The 13,533-nt window shown below is 44.4% G+C and overlaps 1 protein-coding gene across 4 annotated transcripts in view; it reads left to right on the top strand.

Moving 5' to 3' along the window:
• PLXNB1 (plexin B1) overlaps nt 1–13,533 on the top strand; it is a 200,432-nt gene that overhangs the window by 63,052 nt on the left and 123,847 nt on the right. The window contains exon 1 of one of the 4 annotated variants that reach the window (XM_087883826.1): nt 193–279. The exons of the other annotated variants lie outside the window; for them this stretch is intronic. Within the exon in view, the coding sequence (XP_087739952.1) occupies nt 269–279 (11 nt within the window). The 5' untranslated portion in view covers nt 193–268. Of the gene's footprint in view, nt 1–192; nt 280–13,533 lie in introns of those variants that run through there. 4 annotated transcript variants of the gene reach the window in all.

Genomic DNA, 13,533 nt, shown 5'->3' with positions numbered 1-13,533 from the left:
CTGGGGGGCCTCTAAAGGAGGGTGGGATTTCCTATCTGTCAATACTTGCTCTGCTTTCACTTCTGCAGATGCAAAGAGGAGCAAATTTTGAAGGAACACTATGAAGCTCATTGTCATTTCCCCCCCCCCCCAAGGGACTGACGAACAAAATAGTCCGCAGCTATATAAAGTTTGGGAAACCTGTAGAGGACTAGACATGTTAATAAAATTATCTTGAGACATACAGGAGGTTGTGGAATGCGGAGTGTTGCAGGTGGTTTCTAGATTTATGCATTACAAGTAAGTTACAAAACGGGAGAGAGGAGAATATTTGTGGTTTTCGGGGTTGAAATGAGGGGTCCTTGGTCCTCTCTGAGCTTGGTTGTTTTCTTGCAGATGTTTCATTACCCAAACTAGATCATCGGTGCCTTGTGGTTTCTTGCTTTCAACTTGGTGGTTTTCTGCAAATCCAGCCAGTGTACTCTAAACCATGTTTTATGGCTTAATGTGTAAAAAACTAGTTGCGGTGGTTTATTCAGTGAACGGTGGGGGAAGCAAGGCAAGCTTGGTATAGGGCCGTGATGGTGAACCTATGGCACGCGTAGCCATATCAGTGGACACGTGAGCTCAGCTCCGGCATTCATGTGCGCGCCGACCAGCTGATTTTTGGGCCTTCTGGGCCCACCAGAAGTCAGGAAACTGGCTATTTCCTGCCTCCGGAGGGCCTCCAGGTGGGTGGGGAAAGCCGTTTTCGCCCTCCCCAGACTCATAGAGAGCCTCTGGAGCCAGGTGAGCTAGAAAAAAGGGCCTATCGGGCCATTGTGTGCCAGGAGCGGGGGAAAGGGGGGGTTGTGCGTGCATGCGTGGGGGCGGGGCACATAGAATTATGGGTGTGGGCACATGCGCACGACCCCCCCTGCCCTCCTCTTCCTGGCATGCAATGCCAAAAAGGTTAGCCATCAGTAGCCTCTCACTGGCCAGTACGCTCTCATAGAGAGGGGCTCCTCAGGGTGCCGTCGGCCAAAACAGTGTCGGCTGGCAGCCCCCAGGGGGAGACCCTTCTCTGTGGGGGCACCTGCTATCTGGAATGAGCTCCCCCCGGAGGTACGGAGGATCCCGGATTTACGCACCTTCCGCCGTGCCCTCAAGACCTTTTTATTTCAACAGGCTGGCCTGGCCTAACTTCCCTTTTTAATTGTAAATTTTAAATTTGTTTAAAACATTAGGGGTGTTTTAATCTGTTTTGGGCCAAATTATTTAATGGGTTTTTATACTGTCTTTTAAATTTTGTAGTTTGTGTGTTTTATCTTTTTGGCTGTTCATCGCCCTGAGTCCTTCGGGAGTAGGGCGGTATATAAATCTAATAAATAAATAAATAAATAAATCACTGGTATAGGGTTTCTGATGTCAAAGGATGTGCAAACATTCAGCGTCATGAAATTGCAAACTTCTGCACCATCATGTTCAAGGGGATACATCATTCCCCTTAGCCTTTCTATTTGCAGGTGAGAAGCCTGTCTTAGAGCGTTCTCCCTCGTGAATGCCTTCCAGGGATTAAATACATGTAAAAGTTCAGTTATTCTTCCATTGCAGGCAGTGGTTCTTCTCTAGAATAAAGAGATCGTGGCTAGCATGAATCTTGAGTGAGGGTTTTGACTGCACTGGAATCTATTTTAGAAGGGCAGCCACAAAGCAGATGTCATTTGTCTTACAGGTCATCTTCAGGCTTAAAATAGCCAGAGCCAAACCTAAGATGAAGGTGGGCTTTTCAGGCTGGGTGGGCTAATTATGTACATCAAAAGCCCTCATGTAAAAAGGGAAACATGCACCAGAAGACAGTTGATGATAAGGTTAGGGGGGTGGAAATCCTGTTGCTGGAATTTATGAAGGACTGTAATCCAGTTCAATTAGGTAGTTCTTCATTTTGGAACTAAATTTTTTCCTCCCTTTTTTCCTTGTTGAAGCTTCGCAGAGTTCTTGTTTTAGAAAAGCGGGAACAAAATACAAGTAGTCCTCGACTTACGACTGCAATTGGGACTGGACATCTGGTTGTTAAGTCATTACGGTTTTAACACTTCCATGTGTTGTTATGACATTTTTCACCATGTTGTTAAGCAAACTGCAGTGGTTGTTAAGTTTAAGTAAGGGCAGTGATTGCTAAGCAAACTTGATTATCATGAAGGGAATCCGTTCACTCAAATGGCATTTTTTGCCAGAATCTGGCCACCCATTGTGAATCACAGGCATGTAACTGTGGAACACTGCAATGGGTTGTAAAAGTGACCAGTTGGCAAGTTCCTCACATGTGATCAAGTGACCATGGAGAGGAGGGGTGGTTGCATGACCAATTATGACGGATCAGGGGGTGCTTTAGGTCATTGGTCACCAACTGGTGGTCTGTGGAACCACCTGTGAAAATGTTGGTGGTCTGCAGAAAAATTATTTGCATTTTTTATATTCCACTAAATCAGGGGTTCTCAGGGGCAGATACGTGCAATGAACGTTTGTGTTGCTGCAGAGAGTCTCGCCCTTCAGGGTCTTTTTGTGTGGGTTGGAGGGGGGCAGAAATTCTGACTTGGAGTCTGACCCCTGCTTTATATTCTGTGTTTATTGTAAACATGAGCAGATGTTAAGCAAGCACCTGTAATTTGAGGACTTCCTCTATAAGAAAACTTCATTATGTATGCAAGTCAAATATGATTTCAAAACATGGCATGATAAAGAATGCCAGTCAATCAAAAAAAAAAATGCAATAAACTGTGTACCAATTAGTTCTTGCAGGGGATTCAGAGGAAAATACTACTTTTGCAAGGATATGAATGACCAGCCAATATAGAAGCTGGGACTAACCCTTTTAGGCTACACAATTATGAGAAGCCAATCACAGTTTTCCTTTTCATTTGCTGAGTTGGGAAGATAAACTTCCACCACTAACTTCCTGTTTCTCTTCAGCAGTAAAACGCTGGAGACCTTCCGTACTTGGTTGCTATCTCCTCATTCGCCAGCCACTTTCATATCTAATTTGATTAGTTATTTATTCTTTCCCTGCTGGCATTGACACCTATTCTCCTACATAATAACTCAGTGCGGCAAAAATTGCAGGGAACTCACAGCCTTTATAGGTAATGTGAACCTTAACAGTTACAGTAGGAAGCCCAAATGCATACAACTCTTTGGGGAATGCTGTAAGGGAGGCTGGACCTCAGCCAACTATGGCATACTAGAGGCTACTGACCTACAAGCATCACTGACCATTGGTCATGCTGGCTGGGCTGTGGATATTTTAGTTCAGCGACAAGAATCCCCTGGTGTATTTTTTGTCAATGAAATAGACAGCAGATGCTCTCTTTTGCATTCTAAACCAGAATTTCTGTAACAACCAGGATGGAAGGGACTTTTGAGTTCAGATTCTCACCCAAGCCTGACTTTCTGGACTGGGAGAGGGGGACCAGCTCAATGTGTGCATTTTGGTGAGAGAGAAGTTCCCTGAGGATGGGCTCCAGCACGAGTTTGAAAGTTCAGAAGACTAAACTCTGGTCCCGATGACCGATACAGATTGGATCATGCAACATTATCCTGGGACATTTATTGTTGTTAGTTGCAGAGTCGTGTCCGGCCCATTGCGACCCCATGGACAACTTTCCTCCAGGCCTTCCTGTCCTCTACCATCCTCCGGAGACCATTTAAGCTCACGCTGGCTGTTTCAATGACTCCATCCAGCCACCTCATTCTCTGTCGTCCCCTTCTTCTTTTGCCCTCAATCCTTCCCTCAATCTTTCCCAGCATTAGGCTCTTCTCCAGTGAGTCCTTCCTTCTCGTTAAGTGGCCAAAGTATTTGAGTTTCATCTTCAGGATCTGGCCTTCTAAAGAGCAGTCAGGGTTGATCTCCTCTAGGATTGACCAGTTTGATCGCCTTGCAGTCCAAGGGACTCGCAGGAGTCTTCTTCTTCTTTGGTACTCAGCCTTCCTTATAGTCCAACTTTCACAGCCATACATTGCAACTGGGAAAACCATAGCCTTGACTATACGCAATTTTGTTGGCAGGGTGATGTCTCTGCTTTTTAGTATGCTGTCTAACTTTGCCATAGCTTTCCTCCTCAGGAGCAAGCGTCTTTTAATTTCTTGGCTGTAGTCTCCATGTGCGGTGATCTTGGAGCCCAGGAAAATAAAATCTGTCTCTACCTCCATTTCTTCCCCATCTGTTTGCCAGGAATTGAGAGGGCCAAGAGCCATGATCTTAGTTTTCTTAATGTTGAGTTTCAAGCCAACTTTTGCACTCTCCCCCTTCACCGTATCAGAAGGCTCTTTAGTTCCTCTTCACTTTCTGCCACTTATATATGCCTTCAATCATGATATATATAATGCAGTTGGCACCTTATAGAAAGGACAAGTTTTTTAAACCGTCAATTCATGTATTTTTTAAATACATTTGTCCCAATGATTTTATCCATTCTCTACTTTCTTGCTGGGTACTTACTTGATGTTCACTGCAGAGTCTTGTAGAGGCTCAAGAATTCTCATTGAGTATATCTGGCAGCAACTCGGTGCCCTCCAGTTATAGTGTGTTAGGGCTACTGAATGAAACTAATATCATAGGTTGCATTACCAGTGGTTCCTCAACCTTTAAAAAAATGTTCATTTATATTTGGTGATATTATCACTGAAAGCTTTTATAAGACAGCACATCCCTCCCCCCCACCCTTAACATTTTTGAAATCCACAAGTTTTGAAATTTGGGAACCTTGAGGGCTAGAAACCAAGAGACTGTAAGCTCTAGCCCCACCTTAGGCACGTAAACTGGCTGGATGACTTGGGCTGGTCCCTCTCTCCCAGTCCAGGATGTCTGGCTTGGGTGAGGATCTGGTTGGTCAATTTCTGTTGCAGTCCATAGATCAAACACTAGGTTGATCTGAAAAAAGTAGACTGTCCACTTGCAGGAAAACACAGGAAGAAAAATGAAATGAAATGAACCTTACGGGTAGTTCTCGACTTACGACCAAAATTGAGCCCAACATTTATGTTGCTAAGCAAAACATTTCTTAAATGAGTTTGTCCCATTTTACGACTTTTCTTGCCACAGTTGTTAAGTGAATCATTTCATTTGGTAAGTTAAGTAACATGGTTGTTAAGTGAATCTGGCTTTCCCTTTGACAAGGGGAAGCCTTGTCAGAAGGCTGCAAAATCTGATCACATGACCCCAGGATCATGTGAACCAATTGCCAAGCATCTGAATTCGTATCATGTGACCATGGGGGAATGCTGCAATGGTCATAAGTGTGAAAGACTGTCATAAATCACTTTTTTCAGTGCCGGTGTAGCTTTGAATGGTCACAAAATGAACTGTTGTAAGTTGACTACCTGTGATTAAAAAAAATGCTAAATCTCATGAGATGTTGGCCAATCTCAAGAGATTTTAGCCTTCTTTTTTCCTATTTTCAGTTTTGTTCTTGCACTCTGGCAGTATGATTGTGGAACATAGGTTGAGATTTAAACCATAAAAGCAGGCATCCTAACAAGCTAAATGATGGTTAGCATGGATGTATGAACCCAGTCTGAGACGCCATTTCAACTCATCTGGATGATGCCAAGATGGCAAAGGATAGGTTCCTACATCATCCTTAATATGATTATGATTGCATTTGACTAAAAGTTCAATTTATCCATTGAAGATTTTTCGACGTTTTTTCTTCCCTTCCCAATAAGGAGACATGATAGCAGTCTTCCAATATCTCAGGGGCTGCCACAAAGAAGAGGGAGTCAAGCTATTCTCCAAAGCACCTGAGGGTAGGACAAGAAGCAATGGGTGGAAACTAATTAAGGAGAGAAGCAACTTAGAACTAAGGAGAAATTTCCTTTCAGTTAGAACAATTAACCAGTGGAACAAGTTGCCTCCAGAAGTTGTGAATGCTCCAACACTGGAAGTTTTTAAGAAGATATTGGACAACCATTTGTCTGAAGTGGTGTAGGGTTTCCTGCCTAAGCAGGGGGTTGGACTAGAAGACCTCCAAGGTCCCTTCCAACTCTGTTATTCTATTCTAGTCTATATTAATTTTTTTGAAGCTGGACTTTGCACATTTGGCAGAATTCAAATATTCTTTTTTAGCGTACTACAGGGTCTTCCCTGCAGCGTAATGAGGATAAGCCCTTCTCTGGCATTAAGCCAAAGTGTCAGCTTTTTGCATGTTATGGAGGTCATTATTTTTTGTCTTTGTCCACTGTCTTTTACATTTCCCCCCACCCCCCTTGGGCTCAAATCATTCATGAATCCAGCCAGCATATTTTCCACGCGGACCTTCAAATGTGTAATTGAAATATAGAATAGTATTGGATGTCTGCAACTTTCTGCAAAGCCTCCTTCTGCTGTGTCACACGACTTTTGTTTAAACTTGTTTTCTTGTCGCTTTATATCCCTTTCACGTGAAAACGTTGCTGCTTGACATAGATTTTTCAATGCTTTTGTTATTAGAGCTTTTGTATGCTAGTTAGAGTTGAGAAGTGCTGTGACCGGAGTGCTGGTCTAGTCTAGACTGAAAGTCGATCTTATTTTACACAGTAATCTAAAAGTAGGTACTCCTTCTCTGCCAGCTGGGTCCCTCTGGATTCTACAAATGTCCAACAAACCAAACTTTGCACAAAAGAATTAAGGGACACATCAGGATTTAGAAACAGGACAAAAATAATGTCAGAGCATTTTAAGTTCCCAGGATATTTGCATTGCAGATCTTAAAAGTACTAAAAACAAACAAGCACAGTTACCAGCACAGTTGAGTGAGAAATTAAATTCAGATAGATCAAAAAATTTTGGACCATCTCGACAAGCACAATGACTTTTTAACATAAGATACTCCTCGATTTACGACCAAAATGGAGCTCACAATTTCTGTTGTTAAGCGAGATGGTTATCTTGTCCTAGCTGTTAAATGAATCACTGCAGTTGCTAAGTTAGTAATATGGTTGTAAAAGTGAATCAGGCTTGCCCGTTGACTTGGCTTGTCAGAAGGTTGCAAAAGTTGATCACGTGACTCTAGGACACTTCAGCCGACATAAATGTGAGCCAGTTGCCAAGCAGCCGAATTTTGATCATGTGACTGTGGAACTTGCAAAAGTCGTAAAAATGTGAGAAACGGTCATAAGTCACTTTTTTTCAGTGCTGTTGTATCTTCGAACGGTATTACAACATTAATTGTAATTGTATTACAATTATTATTTATTTGTTCGGTTCCTATCCTACCTTTATTTGTACAACTTAAAATAGCTTGCATCATGTTCCCTCCTTCTAGTTTCCAACCCAACTGTGGGGTGGATTGTGCTGAGAGAGAAGAACTGCCTCCCAAATCATCCAGCTAGCCTCCCTGCCTAAGGTGGGAGTGTAACTCTTTTAACAGATTTACCGAGTTGGAAGGGACCTTATAGGTCATCTAATCCAACCCCCCGCCCAAGCAGGAGACCCTACACCATTTCTGACAGAGGGGAGTCCAGTCTCTTCTTGAAAGCTTCCAGTGATGAAGCTCCCACAACTTCCAAAGGCAACTACTGTTCCATTGGTTGATTGCTCCCACTGTCAGATAATTTCTCCTTACTTCTAGGTTGAATCTCTCCTTGATCAGTTCCCATCCATTATTCCTTCTCTGGCCTTCAGGTCAGTAGTGAGTTTCAATTTTCTTCACCAGTTTGCTCAGGCGTGGGTTCTACTTACTTTTACTACCGGTTTGCAACGGGGCAGCGCATGCACACTCGCTTCACTCGCGCATGCGCAGAAGCATTCTGATGACGTCGGGGTCAGTGGGCGGAGCCTCCTGCCGTTTTTACTACCGGTTCTATAGAACTGGCGTGAACCGGAGGCAACTCACCACTGGGTTTGCTATTGGGAGCGAGTGTACGGCACTTCTGTACATATGCAGAGCATTTTTGATGACGTCTGGGTGGGTGGGCGGAGGCGTGCCGCCGCCGCTACCGGTTTGCCCAAACTGGGCCAAACTGGTAGCAACCCACTACTGCTTCAGTTGCTTTGAAGAATAGGTTGACCCCTTCCTCTGTGTGGCAGCCCCTCAAATATTGGAAGACTGCTATCATGTCTCCCCTGGGTCCTTCTCTTCACTAGACTAGCCATGCCCAGTTCCTACAAGCTTTCATTGTACGTTTTAGCCTCCAATCCCCATCTCCTCTTCATCTCCTGCTTCCTGGTCCAGCACCTTAACTATCACACCATCCAGCTACAACTCCTTCGTCATTGACGATACATACGGTACTTGTAATCTGCGTGACATGCAATCTGTCTCTCCATAATCACTCGATCTTCTCCCCTTCTCTCCCACCCCCAGCCCACCTCAAATCCTGCATCAGTTTAGCCCCTCTGTTGCATCTGATGAAATGAATTGCGGGCCCAAAAAGCTTACGTGTTTTCATCGAATGAAAAGGTCTATCCGACTCCTCCTGATCTGAGTACTCATCATGAGGAAAGAGTAACAGCTGTGTTTCAGGAATTGCGGGGAGGGGGGAGAGGGGGCGATCTGACCAAAATGCAAGGCAGCAGTGAGAGAGCCAAGGTGATGTTTCTATGAGCAGGAACAGGGGGATTACCTGTTATATAAACATGTGATTCATCTAGCCAAAGGGGAGTTGTTGGGAGGCTCCAGATCTTCCACCGGCAGCCAGATTGTTTTTCTGTGGCCCCCAGAGCCCATCCAACAACAACTACTGAAAATCAGCCTGACGTTTTTATGGAGCAAGTCCAAGAAAGTTTTAATGTAGGTCTCACAACAGGCAATTCGCCTCCCCAGATGTTCTCTTTAACCTTGGAAAAATCAGAAAAGTTTACTTCTTATGCCTGGCTTGGTGCTGCTGCCCCCTTGGCATTGTTGCCACAATTGCCAGGTTTCCACACTGCCATTCTGGCTCGCTCAGTAGATTGCCCCTCACCTCCTAACCCCCAATTTCCCCTCTCGGTCCTGTCCTGGTCAGGCAGACATCATTCCAAGAGAAACGTCTGTTTCCTCCATCAGCTCCCTGAACAAAGAGACTGAACCAAAGCTCCCCCCCTCCACCGCTGGCTTCTCTTTGACCAAATAGTGCCTCAGCAATAGATGGTGGCGGGTGGGGGACAGGGGGGAGATAAGGAAGGATTTCCCTCATCTTTGTCAGCTGGAGGAAGTCCCAGGTATCTCTCAACCTTCCTTTCCTATTGGTCCATTTTTGTTATTTATTAAAAATACTTCTACATGACTATTCATAGAGAGGGAGGGAGGGAGGGAGGGAGGGAGGAAGGAAGGAAGGAAGGAAGGAAGGAAGGAAGGAAGAATGGGAAAAGGTGGGAGGGAGGAGGGAGAGAGGAAGGAAGGAAAGGGAAGAAGGAAAAAGGGGAGGGATAAAAGAAGAATGGGAAAAGGTGGAAGGGAGGAGGGAGGGAGGGAGGAAGGAAGGAAGGAAAGAAGGAAGGGACAAAGGAAGAATGGGAAAAGGTGGGAGGGAGGAGGGAGAGAGGAAGGAAGGAAAGGGAAGAAGGAAAAAGGGGAGGGATAAAAGAAGAACGGGAAAAGGTGGAAGGGAGGAGGGAGGGAGGGAGGAAGGAAGGAAGGAAAGAAGGAAGGGACAAAGGAAGAATGGGAAAAGGTGGGAGGGAGGAGGGAGAGAGGAAGGAAGGAAAGGGAAGAAGGAAAAAGGGGAGGGATAAAAGAAGAACGGGAAAAGGTGGAAGGGAGGAGGGAGGGAGGGAGGGAGGAAGGAAGGAAAGAAGGAAGGGACAAAGGAAGAATGGGAAAAGGTGGGAGGGAGGAGGGAGAGAGGAAGGAAGGAAAGGGAAGAAGGAAAAAGGGGAGGGATAAAAGAAGAACGGGAAAAGGTGGAAGGGAGGAGGGAGGGAGGGAGGAAGGAAGGAAGGAAAGAAGGAAGGGACAAAGGAAGAATGGGAAAAGGTGGGAGGGAGGAGGGAGAGAGGAAGGAAGGAAAGGGAAGAAGGAAAAAGGGGAGGGATAAAAGAAGAACGGGAAAAGGTGGAAGGGAGGAGGGAGGAAGGAAGGAAGGAAGGAAGGAAAGAAGGAAGGGACAAAGGAAGAATGGGAAAAGGTGGGAGGGAGGAGGGAGAGAGGAAGGAAGGAAAGGGAAGAAGGAAAAAGGGGAGGGATAAAAGAAGAACGGGAAAAGGTGGAAGGGAGGAGGGAGGGAGGGAGGAAGGAAGGAAGGAAAGAAGGAAGGGACAAAGGAAGAATGGGAAAAGGTGGGAGGGAGGAGGGAGAGAGGAAGGAAGGAAAGGGAAGAAGGAAAAAGGGGAGGGATAAAAGAAGAACGGGAAAAGGTGAGAGGGAGAGAGAGAGGGAGGGAGGAAAAGGAAGGAAGGAAAAAGGTGGGAGGGAGGGAGGGAGGAAGGAGGGAAGGAAGGTTATAATGGCCACAGAAATATTCAGTAAAAAAAAATAGATCTAAATGCTAGGATTAAGGCTGAGAAATGCTTTCATGGAAAGGTGGGTCTTTCAGAATCATCTAAAGAGTTGGTCAGAGTTGGGATCTGGCCAGTGGTGGGATTCAAGTAATTTAACAACCGGTTCTCTGCCCTAATGATTTCTTCCAACAACCAGTTATGCCAAACTGCTCAGAAAATTAACAACCGGTTCTCTCGAAATGGTGCGAACTGGTTGAATCCCACCACTGGATCTGGCCAATCCTGGAGGGGAGGCCTTCTATAGGGCAGCAGAGCATGGACCTCTAGTTGGCCCCAATAATAAGCTGGGCACATTGAATAGAATCATTGCCGAAGATCCCAAGTATCTGGAGACTTGATCACTGGAGATTTCTTTAAGGTAATTGCCCCTCAGTGGTTGGGGGCTTTCCATCTTGAATGTTGCTAAAAGAAAGAGGGGCTGCATTCAGACAGCTATCTTTCCTGATGATACAGCAAGGAGCCACGAAGATGAAACAGGGAGGAGAGCTTCCAAACCCTTTTTGACTGAATCAAAGAAAGTCGGAAACCTATGAGAGATCAGAAATAGCTGAGTTAAACTACAATGTAGAGCAGGGGTGGGTTCTAATTTTTTTTACTACCGGTTCTGTGGGCGTAGCTTATTTTGTGGGTGTGGCTTGGAGGTCATGTGACTAGGTGGGCGTGGGTAGCTGGTCAGTCATTTCTGGAAGGTCCTCGCACTTACGACCAGTCCTTGCACTTACGACCTGACTCATTTCTTTGCTTTTAACATTGATCTGCTGTAGGATGGCCCTTTGAAGCCCCGCGGCAAGAGTTTAAACAGTTTTTTCCCTTCTAGTCATCAGCTGGGACTCAGGAGGCAGCAATAGATTGGGGGTGGGACCAAATAAAAGGTAAGAATAACGTGGGGGGGTGAGGGGGTGGGAGGGTGGGGGGGAGAACCGGTTTGGTGATGTCATATCGTCACCGCTATCGGCTCGGCCGAACCGGACCGAACAGGGAGGAACCACCACTGATGTAGAGTTTCATCTGAACCAGATCATGTGGCTTGTTTGGTTACGGGTTGTGTGAACTGAGTCATTGCGTTTTGTAAACCATGTTTATACATTAGCCTCTTTTGTGAATGCAACCAATTTTAAACTTGTTCGACAAGCTATGATTAAATAAAAGATAGCATGGAATACAGTATGAAATATGGGGACAGCAGGAAGAATTCAATGCCATTTGTGGGCTGCCTTTTTCTGAGAAATCATGTACGCAACTTTAGATATTCTTCATATTTTGTAGTAGCACACAAATGTATCTCAGCATTCACACTGTTTGGTCCTCATTGGTCTGCTCTGGTGTTTCTCCAGGTCTTTCTCAGCCACAGAACCAGAACTCCTTTTGTGTAAAGATGGCAAGACCATATAGAATGGCATGGCATGGCATGGCATGGCATGGCATGGCATAGCATAGAATAGAATAGAATAGAATAGAATAGAATAGAATAGAATAGAATAGAACAGAACAGAACAGAACAGAACAGAACAGAACAGAATAGAATTCTTTATTGGCCAAGTGTGATTGGACACACAAGGAATTTGTCTTTGGTGTATATTCTCTCAGTGTACATAAGGAGAATAAAATACATTCATTGAGAATAAAAAGATACAACACTTAGTGACAGTCAAGGTTACTAATAAGCTATCAAATCATACCAGGAAACAAATAAAAACAATATAAATTGAAAGATACAAGCAACATGATTATAGTAATAAGTGGGAAGAGATAGATACTAGTAAGGAAGAAAAGAATAATAGTAATACAGTCTTAGTAAATTATTTGACAGTGTTGTGGGAATTAGTTGTTAAGCAAAGTGATGGCATTCTTCAGGTGATCTTGCACTCTTTTATTCCCAGATCTTGCTCTTTCATGCATTATGAATTTTGGCCATTCATTTTTGCACCATCACCTTGCCTCATCCAATGCTCTATCGAAAACTTGCATATTATGTGATATTACATTACCGTATTTTTTGGAGTATAAGACGCACCTTAGTTTTTGGGGAGGAAAATAAGAAAAAAGCTGATTGGGCAGGTGGATCGGCCTCCTCGAAGACCTCCAATCAGCTGTTCCCAGAGGTGAATTTTAGCAACAGGTCCCTTGGTTGTGAGCCCTGGGCCTTGCTCTTTTTTTCCTGCCTCTGAAATTTCTGAAACTCTGTTTCAGAAAAAACTTTCTTTTCTGCCTCTGAAACAGTTTCAGAAAAAAAGCCTCTGAAGCTCTGTTTGGGGGCTTCTTTTCTGATGCTTTTTTCAGCCTCTGAAACCTCCGTTTGAGAAGCTGGGCGGGGCTACATTCGGAGTATAAGACACACCCAGATTTTCACCCTCTTTTTTGTGGGGAAAAGGTGCGTCTTATACTCCAAAAAATACGGTATACGCACTAAATAACCTTCACCATCTGGTACCTTCATGGGTTGAACTGCGATGCCCATCATTCCCAGACGCATGATGATGGGTGCAGTCTGGAACATCTGGAGGGCCTCAATTTGGGGAAGACTGCTTTAGAGGATTATGTGGCTCTTGTAACCAGGGAGTATCCGTTGCAAGGAGATCATGTAGCAAAGCTGTTCCTGGATTGTTCTATTCAGACTGTAAACTGATAGAATACATTCCTTCAAAGATAATCCTTAACACACAAAGAGCAAACAAGTTGGGGCTAAAAAAAAATCCTTCTCCCTAACATTGATTTTCCTGTGTGGTGGGAAGTTTTCTTGCCTTGCTTGTTGTAAAATAGGGGCCCACTCCATTCATTCTCCAAAACCTACATTTCAAGAACGTTTTTTTTCCATCTGACCTGTTGCTTACATAGCTGAGGCTTTAGGTGTAACCCGGCTTGTGAATTGCGCTTTTAATGAACAAAAAAATATATAGACGCTTTCCTATATTTAGCACCTAGGGCATGCGTGTACTGGGGAAGACACTTTTTCAAGATATCTTACAAAATTTTAGCTGCTCCTTCCCGGCCCTAAGGAGAAGGAATAATTGAAGGCTTTGTCTGTTAGGAAAGCTGTTTAAACAATGGCTAAATTACACAACCTCAGGTTCACACACAAGCTGCTGTATTGGAATGAGTCACTCACATTTTGGTGTGTA

The sequence above is a fragment of the Pantherophis guttatus genome, chromosome 2, assembly GCF_059756535.1.
Source record: "Pantherophis guttatus breed Tessera chromosome 2, ASM5975653v1, whole genome shotgun sequence".
NCBI classification, from domain to species: Eukaryota; Metazoa; Chordata; class Lepidosauria; order Squamata; family Colubridae; genus Pantherophis; species Pantherophis guttatus.
The sequence above is the reverse complement of the archived record's forward strand: the minus strand, read 5'-3'. Positions and strand labels throughout refer to the sequence as shown.